The 15,983-nt window shown below is 46.0% G+C and overlaps 2 protein-coding genes and 2 non-coding genes across 4 annotated transcripts; 1 reads left to right on the plus strand and 3 right to left on the minus strand.

The window, feature by feature from the left end:
- Nucleotides 1-1,219: 1,219 nt before the first annotated feature.
- STPG3 (sperm-tail PG-rich repeat containing 3) lies at nucleotides 1,220-10,282 on the plus strand. The gene is made up of 7 exons (XM_053373954.1): nucleotides 1,220-1,394; nucleotides 2,182-2,249; nucleotides 3,512-3,655; nucleotides 5,409-5,497; nucleotides 6,628-6,739; nucleotides 7,896-8,021; nucleotides 10,109-10,282. The coding sequence occupies exons 1-7, from the start codon at nucleotides 1,249-1,251 to the stop codon at nucleotides 10,240-10,242; spliced, it is 819 nt and encodes a 272-aa protein (XP_053229929.1). The 5' UTR covers nucleotides 1,220-1,248; the 3' UTR covers nucleotides 10,243-10,282.
- An 886-nt stretch (nucleotides 10,283-11,168) lies between these two features.
- On the minus strand, nucleotides 11,169-15,925 carry RPL12 (ribosomal protein L12). Its single transcript, XM_053373977.1, has 7 exons — nucleotides 15,766-15,925; nucleotides 14,654-14,727; nucleotides 14,032-14,130; nucleotides 12,522-12,603; nucleotides 11,897-11,983; nucleotides 11,367-11,479; nucleotides 11,169-11,261 (listed from the first exon to the last, which is right to left on the minus strand). Exons 1-7 carry the CDS (start codon nucleotides 15,800-15,802, stop codon nucleotides 11,256-11,258), a joined length of 498 nt encoding a protein of 165 aa, XP_053229952.1. The 5' UTR covers nucleotides 15,803-15,925; the 3' UTR covers nucleotides 11,169-11,255.
- Nucleotides 12,089-12,220, minus strand: LOC128407056 (small nucleolar RNA SNORA65). The gene has a single exon (XR_008328704.1). It is a non-coding gene; the product is annotated as a small nucleolar RNA SNORA65 (small nucleolar RNA).
- On the minus strand, nucleotides 14,475-14,543 carry LOC128407052 (small nucleolar RNA SNORD38). The gene has a single exon (XR_008328701.1). It is a non-coding gene; the product is annotated as a small nucleolar RNA SNORD38 (small nucleolar RNA).
- Nucleotides 15,926-15,983: the final 58 nt, after the last annotated feature.

The following is a 15,983-nucleotide window of genomic DNA, read 5'->3' on the forward strand; positions in this document are numbered from 1 at the left end:
TTGTACTATCTCCTTAGTTATTCTGGGCTGTGTTTCCTCTGCTGAATCATTTGCTCCAAATTCTTCAGGTCGGGCATTGTTTTCTTTATCGGAGAAGACTGAGGCAAAGAAGGCATTGAGGAGTTCAGCCCTTTCTGTGTCGCCTGTTTGCATTTCACCATCTTCTCCTCTGAGTGACCCCACTGTTTCTTTGTTCTTCCTTTTGCTACGAACATACCCATAAAAGCCTTTTTTGTTGCTTTTAACCTCTCTAGCAAGCCTGAGTTCATTCTGTGCTTTAGCTTTTCTGACTTTGTGTCTACACGTGCTGGCTATTTGTTTGAATTCCTCTTTGGTGGTTTCCCCCCTTTTCCATTTTTTGTACACATCCTTTTTTAATCTTAACTCAGTTAAAAGTTCTTTAGATAGCCACCCTGGCTTCTTTAGGCACCTTCCATGTTTCCGTCTCATTGGTATTGCCTGAAGTTGTGCTTTTACTATCTCCCTCTTAACAAACTCCCAGCCATCATGAACTCCCTTTCCTTTTAGTATTACTGTCCATGGGATCTCACCCAGCACTTCCCTAAGTTTTATGAAGTCGGCTTTCTTAAAGTCGAGAAATTGAGTCCTAGTATGCTTGGCTGCTCCTTTCCGCTGTATAGTAAACTTCAGAAGAGCATGATCACTCGCGCCTAATGATCCTTCCACTTCTACCCCACTAACCAGGTCATCAACATTGGTTAGGACCAGATCTAAAATGGCTGTTCCTCTTGTAGCTTCTCCCACTTTCTGGACAATGAAGTTGTCTGCAAGGCCAGTGAGGAATCTGTTTGACCTTATGCTCTTGGCTGAGTTTGACATCCAACAAATATCCGGGTAATTTAATACGGTATCACAGTGTAAGATGTGAATGAAACCTAAATTATAGTTTTGCCCTGTCCTCCTCCCTGCACTGGCAACACTGAACCTGAGGAGGAAACAAGCAGCCAGTGTTACCTCCTGGGCTGGTTTTAAGCAAGAAGGCAGGCAGGTGGCTGGGGGAAGATTGGGGTTAGTAGAACAATGACCACCACCACCCCATTAGCCCAAAAGAACCAACCTCTGTTGATCATAGGTCTGCACCTAGCTGGACCGCCCTGCCTCATCTATTCCCCACCCTTGGGGAAAACAGACACCACCATCAAACAGCACAGAACGCATGGAGCCATGGAATGAGAGAACCCACTGATGTCACACAACCTGCAGCAACCATTCTGCCGGAGGGGAAGCATGGGGCGAGTCAACATTGCCCAGCTGTGGAAAATGGAGTTCCAGCAGAAACACATCAAGTTCATGGCCCAGATGTACCTGGACACCAGCCAGAAAAGGAACACCAAATCTCAGTTGCTTTTAAAGAGGCACCACCATTTGCACCGGTAATGCAGGCAGAGAAGGCCTCAGGCACTTGCCACTATCCCCTACTGTATGCCCCGCAAGGCCAGATTCTCACCTAACCCCATTAAGTTAAAATGGGATGGATGAGTCTTGCTGGACCAGAACCAACAGTCCATCTAGTTCTGGAATGGGAAACCTCAGGGCTAAGGGGCCACACACAGCCCCTGAGGCCTCTTTCTATGGCCCCCAAGACTCCCCACATGCCACAAATACCCTCCCCATACCCTCCCTCAATAGCCCTGCATCGCACCCACCTGCAGGGATTTTGCTTGGGTGGAATGTGTCCTTGAACTCTGATCATGCCTCTTGCCTGCCTGAATGGAGGATAGAGGAGGGTGTTTGTGCAGAAACTAGCCTCTTTTGCCTCTGCCCCATCCTGCAGCACAGTGGCCAACTGGATGCCTGAGTGCAAATAATATTGATGCATTCTTTCTATTTCAATTTGTTTTTACTGTGCTGCAATTCTTTTTTAAAAATGTTGTCAATAGCCCGGAGTGCTTCCCACAAGCATCTGGTTGGCCTCTGTGAGAACAAAGTGATGAATTAGATGGGCCTTTGGTCTGATCCATCTGGGCTTGTCTTAAGTGCTTACATAAGGAGTGTCAGGAGTATAGGGAATAAATTTCAGTATAGCTAAATAAAATGGTGGGATCCAGCAAATGCCTGATTTCACCCACTACTGGCACCAGTAGTGGCATTTACTTTTTCCTTCCATTTCCAGCTGCTGGGACAGCCTCTCCTCATTTGTTGCTTGTGTTTTGTTCTCAGGGGTCGCCTGAGCAGAGAATCTAGCTCAACACCGTTCCTCCCAGAAATTCAGTTCGGAAAGCAGAGCAGTAAGTAGGAAGGAGGTCTGAGAGACAGAAAAGAGCAATCCAAGGCTTTCTCCCCATTGGTTTGTGGGTGCCCAATAGGGAAACCAATAGTGCAATTTCAATGTAATTCTGTAAGGTAGAATTGGCAACTAGAAGCCTTCGTCTGCCCCAGTAGGAAGAAGACCTGTCTTTCCCATATTGGTCTCTACAGCCTCAGCAGGCACTGTAACCTTCCAACAGTTCCACTTCATCCCTAAAGGCACACTTCTCCAGTCTCCTGAGACAGACAAATGTCAACAATCTGAACTAACAAAATCCACATTTTAGCTCACAACAACCTTGCAAGGTAGATTAGACTGAGAGACAGTAACTCACCAAAGATAAACCATTGCATTTCATGTCTGAGAAGATTTCTGAATGCAAGTCTACTCATTGCAAGTCTAGCCATTGTGCCCAGAGGCAGAACTAGCTGCCCCGGCACCCGGAGCAGCATGCACCCGGTGGGCGGGGCTAGCATCCCAGGGGGCAGGGCACATGTCTCAGGGGATATGCCGGCTGCCGCAAGGCTCCGGGGGTGTGTGTCCGCTGGCCGCCTCAAGCGTCCTGGGAGGGCGCAGCCCACGGCGAGGGTCAGGGAGGCGATGTCACCCGGGGCGGGCCACACCCTCCTTGCTCAGCCTCTGATTGTGCCACACTGTCTCTCAATTTCAAGGCCTCTCTGTCTTCCTTATTTTAGACACTTGCAATACCTATTGCCTTAATGGGTAGACAAATCTGCAGAGTCCTGCAGCAGGACTGACAGAAGCAAATACTGTATTTCTTGCATGGCATGGTCAGCTTAAAAGTAACCAGTAAAACCAGCAACAGATAACATGGTAGGGCAAACATCACATATTTCTCTTAGGATCAAAAATACAGGGTCACCATTAAAAAGGCCCTGTTTATGGAGCTGAGGGACCTTGATGGTAGGTAAAGCAAGCAGAGCCTCAGAAGCTGGCCTTATGGAGTACAAATATGTAACACATGCATCGTAGTCCAGAGCTGGGGAAACTCCAGATGTGGTTGTTCTCCCACTCCCAACAGTCCCAGTAAACATGGCCAAGGCTCATGGATTACAGAAGTTGTAGTCCAACAACATATGCAGGACGACAGATTTTGCATTCTTGTGTTAAAAGCATAGGGGCAAGAGGACAGGCTCTTGGGGCAGGGGCAGCCAGGAAGCCTCCTTGCAGGGCATTCAGATCCCAACCTGCATCAGCTGAATGATCTTCTCTTTGCTCCAGGTGGTCGCATATCCCCAGAAGGCCGCTTGTCGATGGCAGTGAACACGGACAGCCCTGGGCCAGCAGCTTACTCGGCCTGCAGTGCGAACTTCCGGCAAACCAGTGCTCCATCCTACACCTTTGGGTTGAAGTCACCTTCTAAAGGTGCGAGGGAAGGGAAGGGATTAAGAGAGCATTCTTTCAGTTTCCACCTATTCACGAATCAATACAGTTTGTGTTTAGGCCGCTAGACCAGAGGTTTTCAACATTTTTGAGAGGCCATCTTGGATCTATCCTCTGAGAAGAAAAGCACAAGCCTTTGTTTCCTCTTGGCTAGTTAGTTAGTTTAGGATTAGAAACTCTTCTGTCTACTTCCTACCACAAACAACTTCATTGTTTTTATCTACCAATATCGCTTGGTGTGCTGTTACAGATGAGGCTATTCATTTATAGCGTTGCATGAATTTGCAGAGCTTCTTAAGAAAAATGGCTTATTGGATGCAATTTCTCTAATGCAGAGGGTAGGGGAAATCCTAGGGCTAGCATGCTTGCATTTGAGACTTTGGGAAGGGAGGTAATTTTCTTGCTCTGGGTAGAGCCAATAGAAACTATCATATTGTTATGCCTACATTTCCCAACCTGTCTTGAGGTCTAAAAAAGGGGGAAAGGCACTATCTTTTCTTAAAGGAGCAGCATTGTTATTCCTTCTACCTAATACAAGTGCTTTTTTTCTTTAAAAAAATTTTCAGGGGTACTCTCATTTTCCTACTCATGTTGAAATACTGCCCCTCAATGAGGTCAAACTTAGATTCACAAAATGCTTAGGGGTAATGTGTACCCCTGCATCCCCCCAGAAAAAAGCACTGCCTAAAAAACTGACCCTTGTGGGGGCAGAACATGTGTGATTACAAGTGGTAAGGCCTACTTTCTGGATACTGTATATTCACAAGTCACACTTTCCCCCAAGAAGTGGGGAACCTGAGGGCCACATTTTCTAGTAGGCAACCTCCTGGGGGCCACAATGGCAAAGGATGTGACATAGACTTACTGTAACAAAAAACAAAGGAATAGCTTATTCTACCAGCACGCGGAAATGGAACAGCCTGTTCAGCCCTGCTTTCTGTCACCTCACCCTGTTACATGAGTAGATTCAGGGTCAGCCCACCCATGAGGCAAGATGAGGCAATTGCTTCAGGTGGCAGGATCCACAGGGGCAGCAGATGTGGCCACCAAGGAATGCATCATCCAACCCCACTTCTGCTGCCACTGACTGTGCCATGCTTCATAGAGGCCCAATCTGCTGTCTCCTCAGTAGCCCCACCCTCAAAGCTGCCTCTACAGCAGCCTCTTGGTGAACAGATGGCACTGCTCTCCTCCCCACTTCCTGCTGTAGATCTTTAGAATTGTAGAGTTATAGAGTTACAAGGGTACCCCACACAAGTCCAACCCCTTGCAACTCAGGAATCTCAACTAGATCATACAGTGGTACCTCGGGTTACATACGCTTCAGGTTACAGACTCCGCTAACCCAGAAATAGTACTTCAGGTTAAGAACTCTGCTTCAGGATGAGAACAGAAATTGTGCTCCGGCGGCGCGGCAGCAGCAGGAGGCCCCATTAGCTAAAGTGGTGCTTCAGATTAAGAACAGTTTCAGGTTAAGAACGGACCTCCAGAACTTAGTACTTAACCCGAGGTACCACTGTACATGTTCCTGATGTAAGTCTTCACTCACCCCTTCATCCCAGGTTGGGGAGGGGATGCCATTTTGTGGTTTGCCTCAGCTGCCAAAGTGTCTTGGCCCGGCTCTATGTAGGCTGGGTCCCAAGTCTCTTGGATGACAGTTGGGGGCCTGGTTCAAAGTTCAAGGCTCTGTAACAACACTGATGCTGCCTCAACCTTGCCTGTTCTGTTTCTCCAGAGGGCGGCGGACGGCGTTCTTGGCAGAAGTCTTGGTTTTTGAGCAATAACCCGTTCATTAAGAAAGTGGATTTTAGCAACGAGACCAATGTAAGCGTCACGCATGGGGGTGTCCATTTGTGCTATGCCCCATCCAATTCATATAGTTCAGTGACATACTTCATTCATTAATTCAATGGAATATTTACAATCCTCCCTTTCAGAAAGTGCATCAAAGCAGTTGACAACATGCAAAACATAAATAAAATAACGGTATAAATAAATAACTCCATAAATATCCATATAAAGAATCAAGAGATGCAGGTCCCGGGGTCAGTCTCCATGATGCAAAGATCAGGTAGCAAGCTGTATACTGTATAAATGCTAGTGGTGGCCTTGTTGTATTTGGAAGCAGCCAGAAATTAAAGGCCCCATCTGCACTATGCATTTGAAGCACCTCATACAAGTAGGGTCTGAGCATAAGAGTGCACTCTCTTACTGCAATTTCCAGCAGCTAGTTTTCATACCCTCCAACATTTCTCCAAGGAAAATAGAGACATCCTAATTAACAGTATAATAGTAATACCCCATGCATCTGACTGGGTTGCCCCAGCCATTCTGGGCAGCTTCCAACATATATAAAAACATAATGTAACATTCAACATTAAATAACTTCCCTATACAGGGCTGATTTCAGATGTCTTGTAAAGATTGTAAAGTTACATATCACCTTGGCTCGGGGTGTCACATAACTCAGTTACAAGACTGCCTCCAACTGTGGAAGGCAGGGCAGAGCCATCATGGTTAGTAGCAATTGATAACCCTATCCTCTTTGAATTTGTCCATAGAATTATTTTAAGCATCATTTCAAGCCACCAGGGCCAATCTCTGGGGATAATGGGAGCATCTGTGGACCAAACGTTGGGCAAGGCTGCTTTAGAACTACCGATTTAGAGTCCTATTAATACATTTAAAGCACTAGAATATCATGGCTTCCCCAAAGGAATCCTGGGAACTGTAGTTCATTAAGGATGCTGAGAGTTGTTAGGAGGCCCCCTACTCCCTGTCACAGATTTACGACTCCCACAGTTCCCTGGGAAGGAGGATTGATGGTTAAAGCATTCTGGGAAATGTAGCTCTGTTGGGTCTCACTGGTCATATGCCCTTTATGCTCCTCCACCATGTGGGTCCCCTTCCCCAGGAAGGATCATGCAGCTCAGCTGTCCCTCTGTTATTTGCAGTGGCCCTCTCCTTTCCACTACGGCCAGCCCCTGGATGTCAAGCCAGCCAACCTGCCAAACAGCCCCCATTTCACCATGGGACAGAAGGGAGAGTTCACTCTTGTCAGCAAAAGTAAGAACATAATGGGTGCCTTAGGTTATCAAGAGGTATTTATTTCATAGAATTGTAGTGTAAATTACAATCAACCATGACCCTGAGATTATGAGTCTCATGCTCTACCAACAGAGCTATTATCCTTATCTGGGTCAAGGTGTGCCCCAGGACTCTATTCTCGCCCTTTATTGCCAGTCAGGAAGCTGAGCACTTGCTGAGTGCAAACTCCAGATTTCTACCAGAAATTTGCCTTTGGTAGGGTCCTTCCCTTTTTAGTGAGACATTGCCAGTAGCTAACACCTCTGCTCAAAGATTTGTTACGAGGCCAAGTTGTTTGGGACCAGTTACTTGCACATTGCCTTCTCTATATAAACCCATTCAACCACTTCAATTTGCAGATCTGACACTGTTACAGTTGCCACCTATTTGTTCTGCACTTGCAAGAAAATAATTATTTTGTTGTTATGGGACCCACTATGGAACTCCTTGCCTATTGACACCAGGCAGGCACCTATGCCGTACTCTTTCTACCACCTGCTCAAAACATTATTGTTTAGGCCAGCCTGACCAGAAACATGGATGCTGACAAGATCTAATCTCTTACCGTTAACTTTAACTACAGTATTTTAAATTACGTACATGGTTTTACCTCAATATTTCAAAACTGTTTTTGTAAGCTATTTAGTGGTTTTCCTACGTTCAAACAATACCGTTTTGTGCGGGGACTGCATTCCTGACCATGCATGTAGGCATGTAAACCTGCTCCACCCATTATGCCCCTACCCCATTCTGTCCCCTTTTCTAGCCACTTCCAGGCTGCAGGGATGCACGTGTGTAGGGTCAAGCTTTATTTGAATGTGTGCAACGGGGGGGGGGGGGTTTGCCTGTATATAATTTTTGTTTCATAAATACATATGGTATCTACACTGCCCATTTAACTTGACCTCTTCACTTGGGTCCACTCAACACTACAATGGGGTGGGCAAGAGCAGCATAAGTTGCTCCTGGCAGTAACAGTAAGGGGAGCTATGCTAAGCATATCCAAGAGGGTCTCTGTCGGGTTGCAGCTCTTCAAGTCAGTGCCTGGCAATGCCAACTTCTCCCCTCCCTCTCCATTACTATCTAGCACCACAGATTGGACCGGCTTCTCTCTCACCCCTTTTCTCTTCCCTAGATAATATGATGGATCCAGCACCCAATAAGTACAACACAGAAAGTGCATACAAACATGTGATGTTTAGATCACCCTCTATCATCATCAGCCCTGCACGAAACACTATGCACAAGTGGGCCAGGAAAGGTGAGGAATGGTAACAGGTTCCCTCCCACCACTCTTTTAACTACCGTATTTTTCGTTCTCAAAGATGCACCAGACCATAAGACACACCTAGTTTTTGGAGGACGAGAACAAGAAAAAAAAATATTCCGAATCCCAGAAGCCAGAACAGCAAGAGGAATCGCTGCGCAGAGATCCCTCTCGCTCTTCTGGCTTCTGGGACAGCCGCACAGCCTCTTCAGGGCAGCGGGATGACGGCTCCCCCTGCCCTGAAGAGGCTGCACGTGGCTAAGCCAGAAGCTAGAACAGTGAGAGGGAGCGCTGCGCACCTACACTTGTACCTTGGAAGTCAAACAGCCTAGTTCTCGAACGTTTTGGGTCCTGAACAATGTTCTGGTTTTCGAACGTTCTTTTGGAAGCCAAACATCCAACGGGGCTTCCGCTGCTTCCAATTGGCTGCAGAAGCTTCCTGCTGTCAATCAGAAGCTGCCTTTTGGTTTTCGAGCACTTTGGAAGTTGAACAGATTTCCGGAACAGATTTCGTTTTACTTCCAAGGTATGACTGTATATAAAGGGGCAGAGATTGAATATTAATAAGAGTTAGCAGTACCCCTGACCATTGCTGCCATTATAACATTATGATGACACTCAGCTCTATCTGCTGACGGATGGCCACACCAACTCGGCCCCTGACACACTGACCAGATGCTTGGAGGCTGTGGTGGGTGGTTTCGTGGGAGCCGATTGAAACTAAATCCTTCAAAGACAGAAGTCCTCTGGCTGGGTCGGGATGGCATGAGGATGAGGGACCAACTCCCTTCTCTTGCGGGAGCCCAATTAGTGCCAGTGCCTTCCGTTAAGAGTTTGGGTGTAATCCTTGACGCCTCCCTTTCCATGGAGGCACAGGTTATAGTAACAGCTAAGGCGACATTTTTCCATCTTAGAAGCATTAAGCAGTTGGTCCCTTACCTTTCCCACCCCAATCTTGCCACAGTGATCCATATGACAGTCACCTCCAGGCTTTACTGTAATTCACTCTACATGGGGCTGCCCTTGAAACTGTCCCAGAAACTCCAGCGGGTGCAGAATGCTGCAGGGAGGCTCCTCACAGGGTCCCTGCCATGGGAGCATATTCACCCAGTGCTTTACCAGTTGCACTGGCTCCTGGTGGAGTTAGGGTCAGGTTCAAGTACTGGTTTTGACCTTTAAAGCCCTTTGTGGCTTGGGACCATGAAGAACCATAGTTTAGAGGTCCCAGGCCCTAAGGAAGTCAGACTATCATCCACCAGGGCCAGGGCCTTTTCAGTGATGGCTCCGACCTGGTGGAATGCTGTCCCACGAGACTAGGGCCCTTCAGGATTTAACCTCCTTTTGCCGGGCCTGGAAGACAGAGCTATTCCGCTTGGCCTTTAATTTGAATTCAGCCTGATCTTTCCTCTCCTTTCTCTTTCCTCTCCCTCCCCTTTTATGAAGATTACCAAGTAGGACTAATTCAGCCAGCTAGCCCTGGTGACTATCTAATGTTTATTGGATGGATTTCCTCCAAATTGATTTTTGAACTTTATTGTTATTCATGCTTCTATACTCTTTTATGCTGCTTCTATGTTTTATTACAATTGTTTTAAATTTGTTAGCCGCCCCGAGCCAGGTTTTCTGAACCGGGAAGGGCGGGGTATAAATAAAATTTTATTTATTTATTGTAACAGAAGCATCACCCAGCAGTTGGTTCACAGCCAAATATCTTTTTGTCCAGGCTTTCCCTAACCACTTTTAGATGGTGGTGTGATGTTCCTTTTTTCTTCCGACTCCCAACTCCCACCGGCCCCAGGCAGCGTGACCAATGAGCAGGGATGATGGAAGTTGCAATCCAAAAGCACCAGCAAAAGTTTCCCCACCCATTCTAAAATGTTTAGCAAATAGACAGGCTAGGTGAAATCAGACTAACCTTTGCAAGGAGGTTACGTTTTTTATAGTGACTGCTGGTTAAAAGCTTCAGTTGGTGCTGTTGCCATGCCTGCTTGTTGAGTCTGAGCCCCAAAACATTTATGTGTGCAGTTCTGGCCATTGCCATTCAGTTAGTTACCTTCTTCCACTTTCTTCCTTGGTTGCAGACACCACCCCTGGTCCTGGCACTTACAATGTGGAGAGAGGGCACATCGCTCGCCTACCTTGCTCCCCCAGCTTCTTCATCCAAGGCGTGAGGCGACCCAAGAAGCACGAGACAGGGCCATTTTCAACGCTGTGACACCCCCTCTACCAGGAGTGTGATTAAAAGCCTGATTGCCCTGACGCTGCATGCCCCATTTCTGCCCAGTGTTTAACATTCCAGGCAGCTCTTGCAACTTTCAATACAGGCTCAGACTTGTTACAAGCACAAATCCTGTTATCTTAGCCATCTGGGTATGCACCTAACCCGAATTAATGGGAGGGGGAATAATGTACATAAATTAAAAAAGAAGCTGCATGGGTATACTAATTTAACAGTAAAGCAGAGAAATCTTATTTGTGCAGTTGAAGGACCAACACAATTTCATTCTTTTTTTTCTTTACAAAATCAGCTTCCTCAATCTCTGCTCCTGCAGTGTCCCACCGTAGCAACTCCTTAAAAAATTGTGGGGTGATGGGACTCTGTAAAGTCTGATCAGAATAAATATATACCATTCAACTTAAGTTGCAGAGTTTTAAAACTTGGAAGGCTCCACAACTTAAGTTGAAGTTCAACAGTGAGACTGCTGATGCCACCGTGATGTTGTGGGGCTGTTTCTTTTCCCCATTCCTATCTTAAGACCTTCTAACAACAGTGCTTCACCGTGGAGAAATGACACTGTCCAAAAAGTAAAAACAAATTATTTTTATGGCTGAGTGGGGACATCAGCCCTAATTTCCAGGGTCCAGATCCAAAACTCCATAATCACCCATGGTGTTAAAGCAACCTGTGGTCCTATAAATGGCAAGATTTATACAGAAGGAAATCATGTTGATGTAACTATTTTTTACAGGCTTACACACCTGGTGTACATTTTTATTTTTAAAGTGCAGAGTATAAACACAAGCCTGCTCACACTCTAGGTAACTGGGAAGAAGAAACCCAGCAAGAACAGCAGCAGAACCTCTAACACGAGAAATACTCTTGATAGAAGTACACATCAGAATGAGAGCCATTATCACCACAAGTGTGAAACTGCATTTATTACCAATATTCACCATACACCATACAGAACTTGCTTAAGTTGCATCATGTCCATTCAGGTAGCAGCCTTAGCTCTGTAGGGAAGGAAATAAGTTTGGAATTAGAAATAGATACCTTGGTACCAAGGTAAGGAGAAAAAAAACATATGCAGCCTGTTTCATGGGAAGGCAGGCACTTACTGGAGGACATTCAACTGCACCACTATTGATGTCATCGATTACATCGTGAGGGTGTCGCCCATCGATATTGCAGCCAACAGACTGGGCTGTTCCTAAGATCTCCTTAATGGTTCCTGTAGATGGGGCAGGAAAGTACATTATGTCATGATGGCTGCTGCGCTCATGACCTTTCTGCCAGATGGTCAGCAAAGCATAGCTTCATCCAGATTAGACTCCCTGAATGGAATCACTCCAGCTCCAACTTTACGGAAGGTATGGGAAGTGAATATGGGTAGACATTGCTGTTGGGACTACAACTCCCAGAATCCCTGATGAAGGGCCATGCTGGCTGGGGATGATGGCAATAACTTGACTCTCACAGGACATTCAAAGAAATCAAGCAAAACTTGGGGGGCTGCAATAGTGAGGTACAAGGGGGCCTGGGAGCCAAATAAATAAAAGGCAGCTTCATTTGCTTCAGCATTTGTTACATGGAACTCATGAGCTTGTCATACATCCATACCCTCTGCCCTCACCTTCCCTGCTTTTACCTGAGAGTTCCCGGGCCAAGGATCGGTGCCGCATCTGCCGGGCAATGTTCACAATCTCCTCAAAGCTGACATTGCCGCTGTGCTTAACTGTAAACAAAGAGAGAACTCACATTAGTCAGGCTTTGGGAGCAGACGAGCCTCATCAGCCTGTCCTCTTAAAAATAAAAAGGGACTGTGGCAGTGTTGTTCTTGCTCTGTTCCCATTCTTCGGCACAGAGTTACCCATGAAGAGAAATAACCCTGTTTCCTTGAATGGGGGTTTCCTCTTAGCTCACCACTGGAATGTACAAGCCACAGATGAAATCAGGCAGGCACAGTGGCGGGTGGCTGTTGCAGACAGAACTACAGCATCACACTGATCCATATAATATTTCAGCTGTTTTGGCGCTGTAGCTTTCCAAATTTCCTATCTACCCTCATACAAACCAGATTTTTAATGAGCATGATTGAGGACATTAGTACAGTTCCTCAAAAGGACCTCCTGGTTCTTAGAGCTAGTTGGGAATTAAGTTTTTAATCACTCTATCCTAAATCTCTGCAAAACAAACCATGGTTCTACTTCCATTTTCATAACTGCCCAGCTGCAATTCATCACCTAAGCACACCACCACCACCGGACACTCACTGTTTTTCTGCTTTTTGCGATCACGGGGAGGCTCCTTCAGAGCTTTGATGATCAAGGCAGAGGCTGATGGGACCACCTCGATCTAGAGAGCAAAACAGTCCAGATTTGAGACTCGTGTGAGGCAGGGATGGGAAGGAGGAGCAATACACTGACTACATGGCATGGAAAGAAAAATCCCACCCTCCACCACAGCTCCTCCCAACTCCCAGGGCTGTATCTTACAAAGTTGTCTCATTCACATAGGGACTTCTGCTTGTGCAACAGAACACCCTCCTCCTTTCTGCCTTCGGAGCACCTATTCAATCTGTTCAGGGGCCCATGAGAAGCAGACATTCTGTTGCAAAGGCAGAAGGCCTTGTGCTAGTAAAACGCTGGATGACAAAGCATTATTTCCTCCTACATACACACTCCTAACTTTTTAATATGAATTTAACTTATCATGAAACAAAACCACAACTCTTCTGTAAGGTTTGTGTCCCCAGTTTTTCGGCACAGGACTCTCCATGGGTCAGATAGAAGAGTACTGCTTCCTAAGCTGGGGTTTGTTATTAGCTCACCACTGGAACATGCCAGTCACTGTTGCACGAAAGGCATGGTGGCGGGTGGCTGTCAGGAAGCCCAGGGCCCCCCAGGATCTTAGCTCTAATCCAGGGTTTATCACGTTTCGGAGCTGACTCAAGGTACACATCTGTATAGCAAGGGACAAAAATGACTTGCCTACCTCACAAGGCTGTTACAAAAAATGATGCCAATGCTAAAAAAAAGGCAGCATGCATAAATGCCAAATATTGCTAGGAGCCAAGGGGAAATGTTATTTGGAGACTAAAAGTCAAGTTCAAAAGTTTCTCTAGCCAAAGGCCATAACAAACTTATAGCAATAGCATTAATAAAATAATATTGACCATAGATCTGTAAAGTAAGCCAACATCCATGATGAGAAGATACCAGAGACACCAACAAGCTTAAATCTAGCTTGATTTCAGATTAAATGTAAAAAAAGAGCTCAGTTGAGGAAAATAATAATAGTCTAAATCAGGGACGTCCAACTCCCAAAAGACTGCGATCTACTCCCAGGAAAAAAACCGGTTGGACATCCCTTGTCTAAATCATCTTGACAAGCTGTTTTCCAGAGCTTGCAATCACCCAATTCCACATAGCACAAGAAAACAATCAATATACTTTAACATAGAATAGCGTCTGACATCCCTGATATGATGAACTACAACTGCCATATATCCTGATCACTGGTCCTGCTAGCTAGGAATGATGGTAACTGTAGTTCAACACCTGGATACGTTGCAACCGCCTAATGACCAGGACCGTTTTTAAGGTCTGGATCCAAAGACCTCCCACACAGCAAGCTGCATGGCACTCATTTTATCGACCTCGGAAGGATGAAAGGCTGAGTCAACCTTGCCAGGATCATGGCTCTGTGGCACTAGCACAGCTGGGCATTTTCAAATGCCAGTGCTTTTGGCCACAGACCCGTCCTTTGTGGCGTTGTCTGTACCTGAGCTTGCCTGTTCTGGATGGTCAGCTTAACCGTGATCCTCAGGCCCTTCCAGTCGCCGGTAGCCTTGGCAATGTCATCACCCACCTTTTTGGGAGACTAAAAGAAAAAACAACAACAGCAGGTATAACTAATGGGATACTTAAGTTGTGTCCCCCCAAACCTCCCCTCTAATGCAGCAACTGACCACAGATTTAGGTGCTTCACTAACTACATTCTGCCTCCTTAAGTCTCAAGCCTTGCAGCAGCACCCAAACAAGACATGTGGGAAACCTGCACTCCAGACATACAATGTTTGCCTTGCAAACAAGCTTTAAGGTTTCTATTTGTTATTATTTATTAACAAATTAAATTTCTGCACGTGTTTAAAGTTTAAAAAAGGTACCCTGCTGAATCTCTATGGGAAGAGCCTTCCACAGGAAATGGGCCAATAGTGCTACTTTGCCTTCAGAATTTGAATTGTCACCACTTGCATTCAGCAGCAGAACTGGACAAAGTTTTCATCACAAGGCTTTGGGTTCTGAACAGAGGTCTGGATAGCTGCAACTGGTCCCTGTGCATGTGGCTCTCTAGTCCCACTCTACCCATTAGCATTTCTGTGGTTGAATAAGAACTGACTTACCAAACCCAGTGGCCCAATTTTTGGAGCCAGAGCTGAAGTGGCACCAACTTCGCCCCCAGTGCACCTTAAGAAAACTGTAAGAAGGGGGGTGGGAGGAGAGAGAAAACCAGCACTTTAAATATAATTATAAGCCACTGTGGTATAATGGCAAAACACCAATACAAAAAATCATACAGGGGATAAACTGCTGGAACATGGTAAGAGCTTCACCCTAAAGCAAGGTCTCACTTCCCTTTAGTTGAGATTCCTGCACTGCAGAGGGTTGAACTAGATGACACTTGGTGTCCTTCCAACTCTATAATTCTATGATTCTAAGAACCATGTTCAAATTTCAGCTAAGCATAAATACTCTTGGATGTGGTGCAAGGTATCTAATTTTCAAAGATTGGAAACTATAAACATAGTACAGAAAATGAACGCAGAGCGTGTACGCTGTCATGTACAGGTACCAATACAAATGCATACAAGAATAGATAAAATAAAACAAAAATACAACAGGGAGGAAAACCTAAAAACCCAGAATACAATACACTTATGATTTATAATGTATTTTGTATGTGTTATATCTATCTATCTATCGATCGATTTAAAGTACCGGTGGCATTTGAATGAGATGAAAGAAGAAGAAGAAGAGGAGTTTGGATTTGATATCTCGCCTTTCACTCCCTTTAAGGAGTCTCAAAGCGGCTAACATTCTCCTTTCCCTTCCTCCCCCACAACAAACATTCTGTGAGGTGAGTGAGGCTGAGAGACTTCAAAGAAGTATGACTGGCCCAAGGTCACCCAGCAGCTGCATGTGGAGGAGTGCAGAAGCGAACCCGGTTCCCCAGATTACGTGTCTATCGCTCTTAACCACTACACCACACCGGTCTAGGTAATTTTAAAAATATACCACTAACTTGAAAAGGGGCATGGAAGGTTCTGTGGAGAAGCATAGCAAATAAAGGCTAAAAAGGAAGCTGAACACGCGGCAATCATTCACACGTGCCAATCGGCCCCCCGCCCCCACCGAGATGTAGACGTTACCGCTCCATAGGCCAGCCCAGGCGAGTTGATCGGGCCCCAACCCCAAATAAGCGGTCCCCCAAAACGCTTCGAGCCGAAAGACTTACCGACTTTGATCTCGTTGGGGTCGAACTTGGGCGGCATGACTGCGAATTGGATGCCAAGTTAAGCTCCAAGGAGGATGGCGTCGGATTCAGGAGAGCGACCAGCTCTTCCTCGCCCGTAAGATCGATGTGGCAAAAGGACCGGTTGCGTGCGATTCCGCGGGATATAATATCTAAGATCTCGCGAGATTACACTCACCCGTCCTCTGACGCTTTGAAGG

This window comes from Podarcis raffonei, chromosome Z (genome assembly GCF_027172205.1).
Source record: "Podarcis raffonei isolate rPodRaf1 chromosome Z, rPodRaf1.pri, whole genome shotgun sequence".
In the NCBI taxonomy this organism is placed as follows: domain Eukaryota; kingdom Metazoa; phylum Chordata; class Lepidosauria; order Squamata; family Lacertidae; genus Podarcis; species Podarcis raffonei.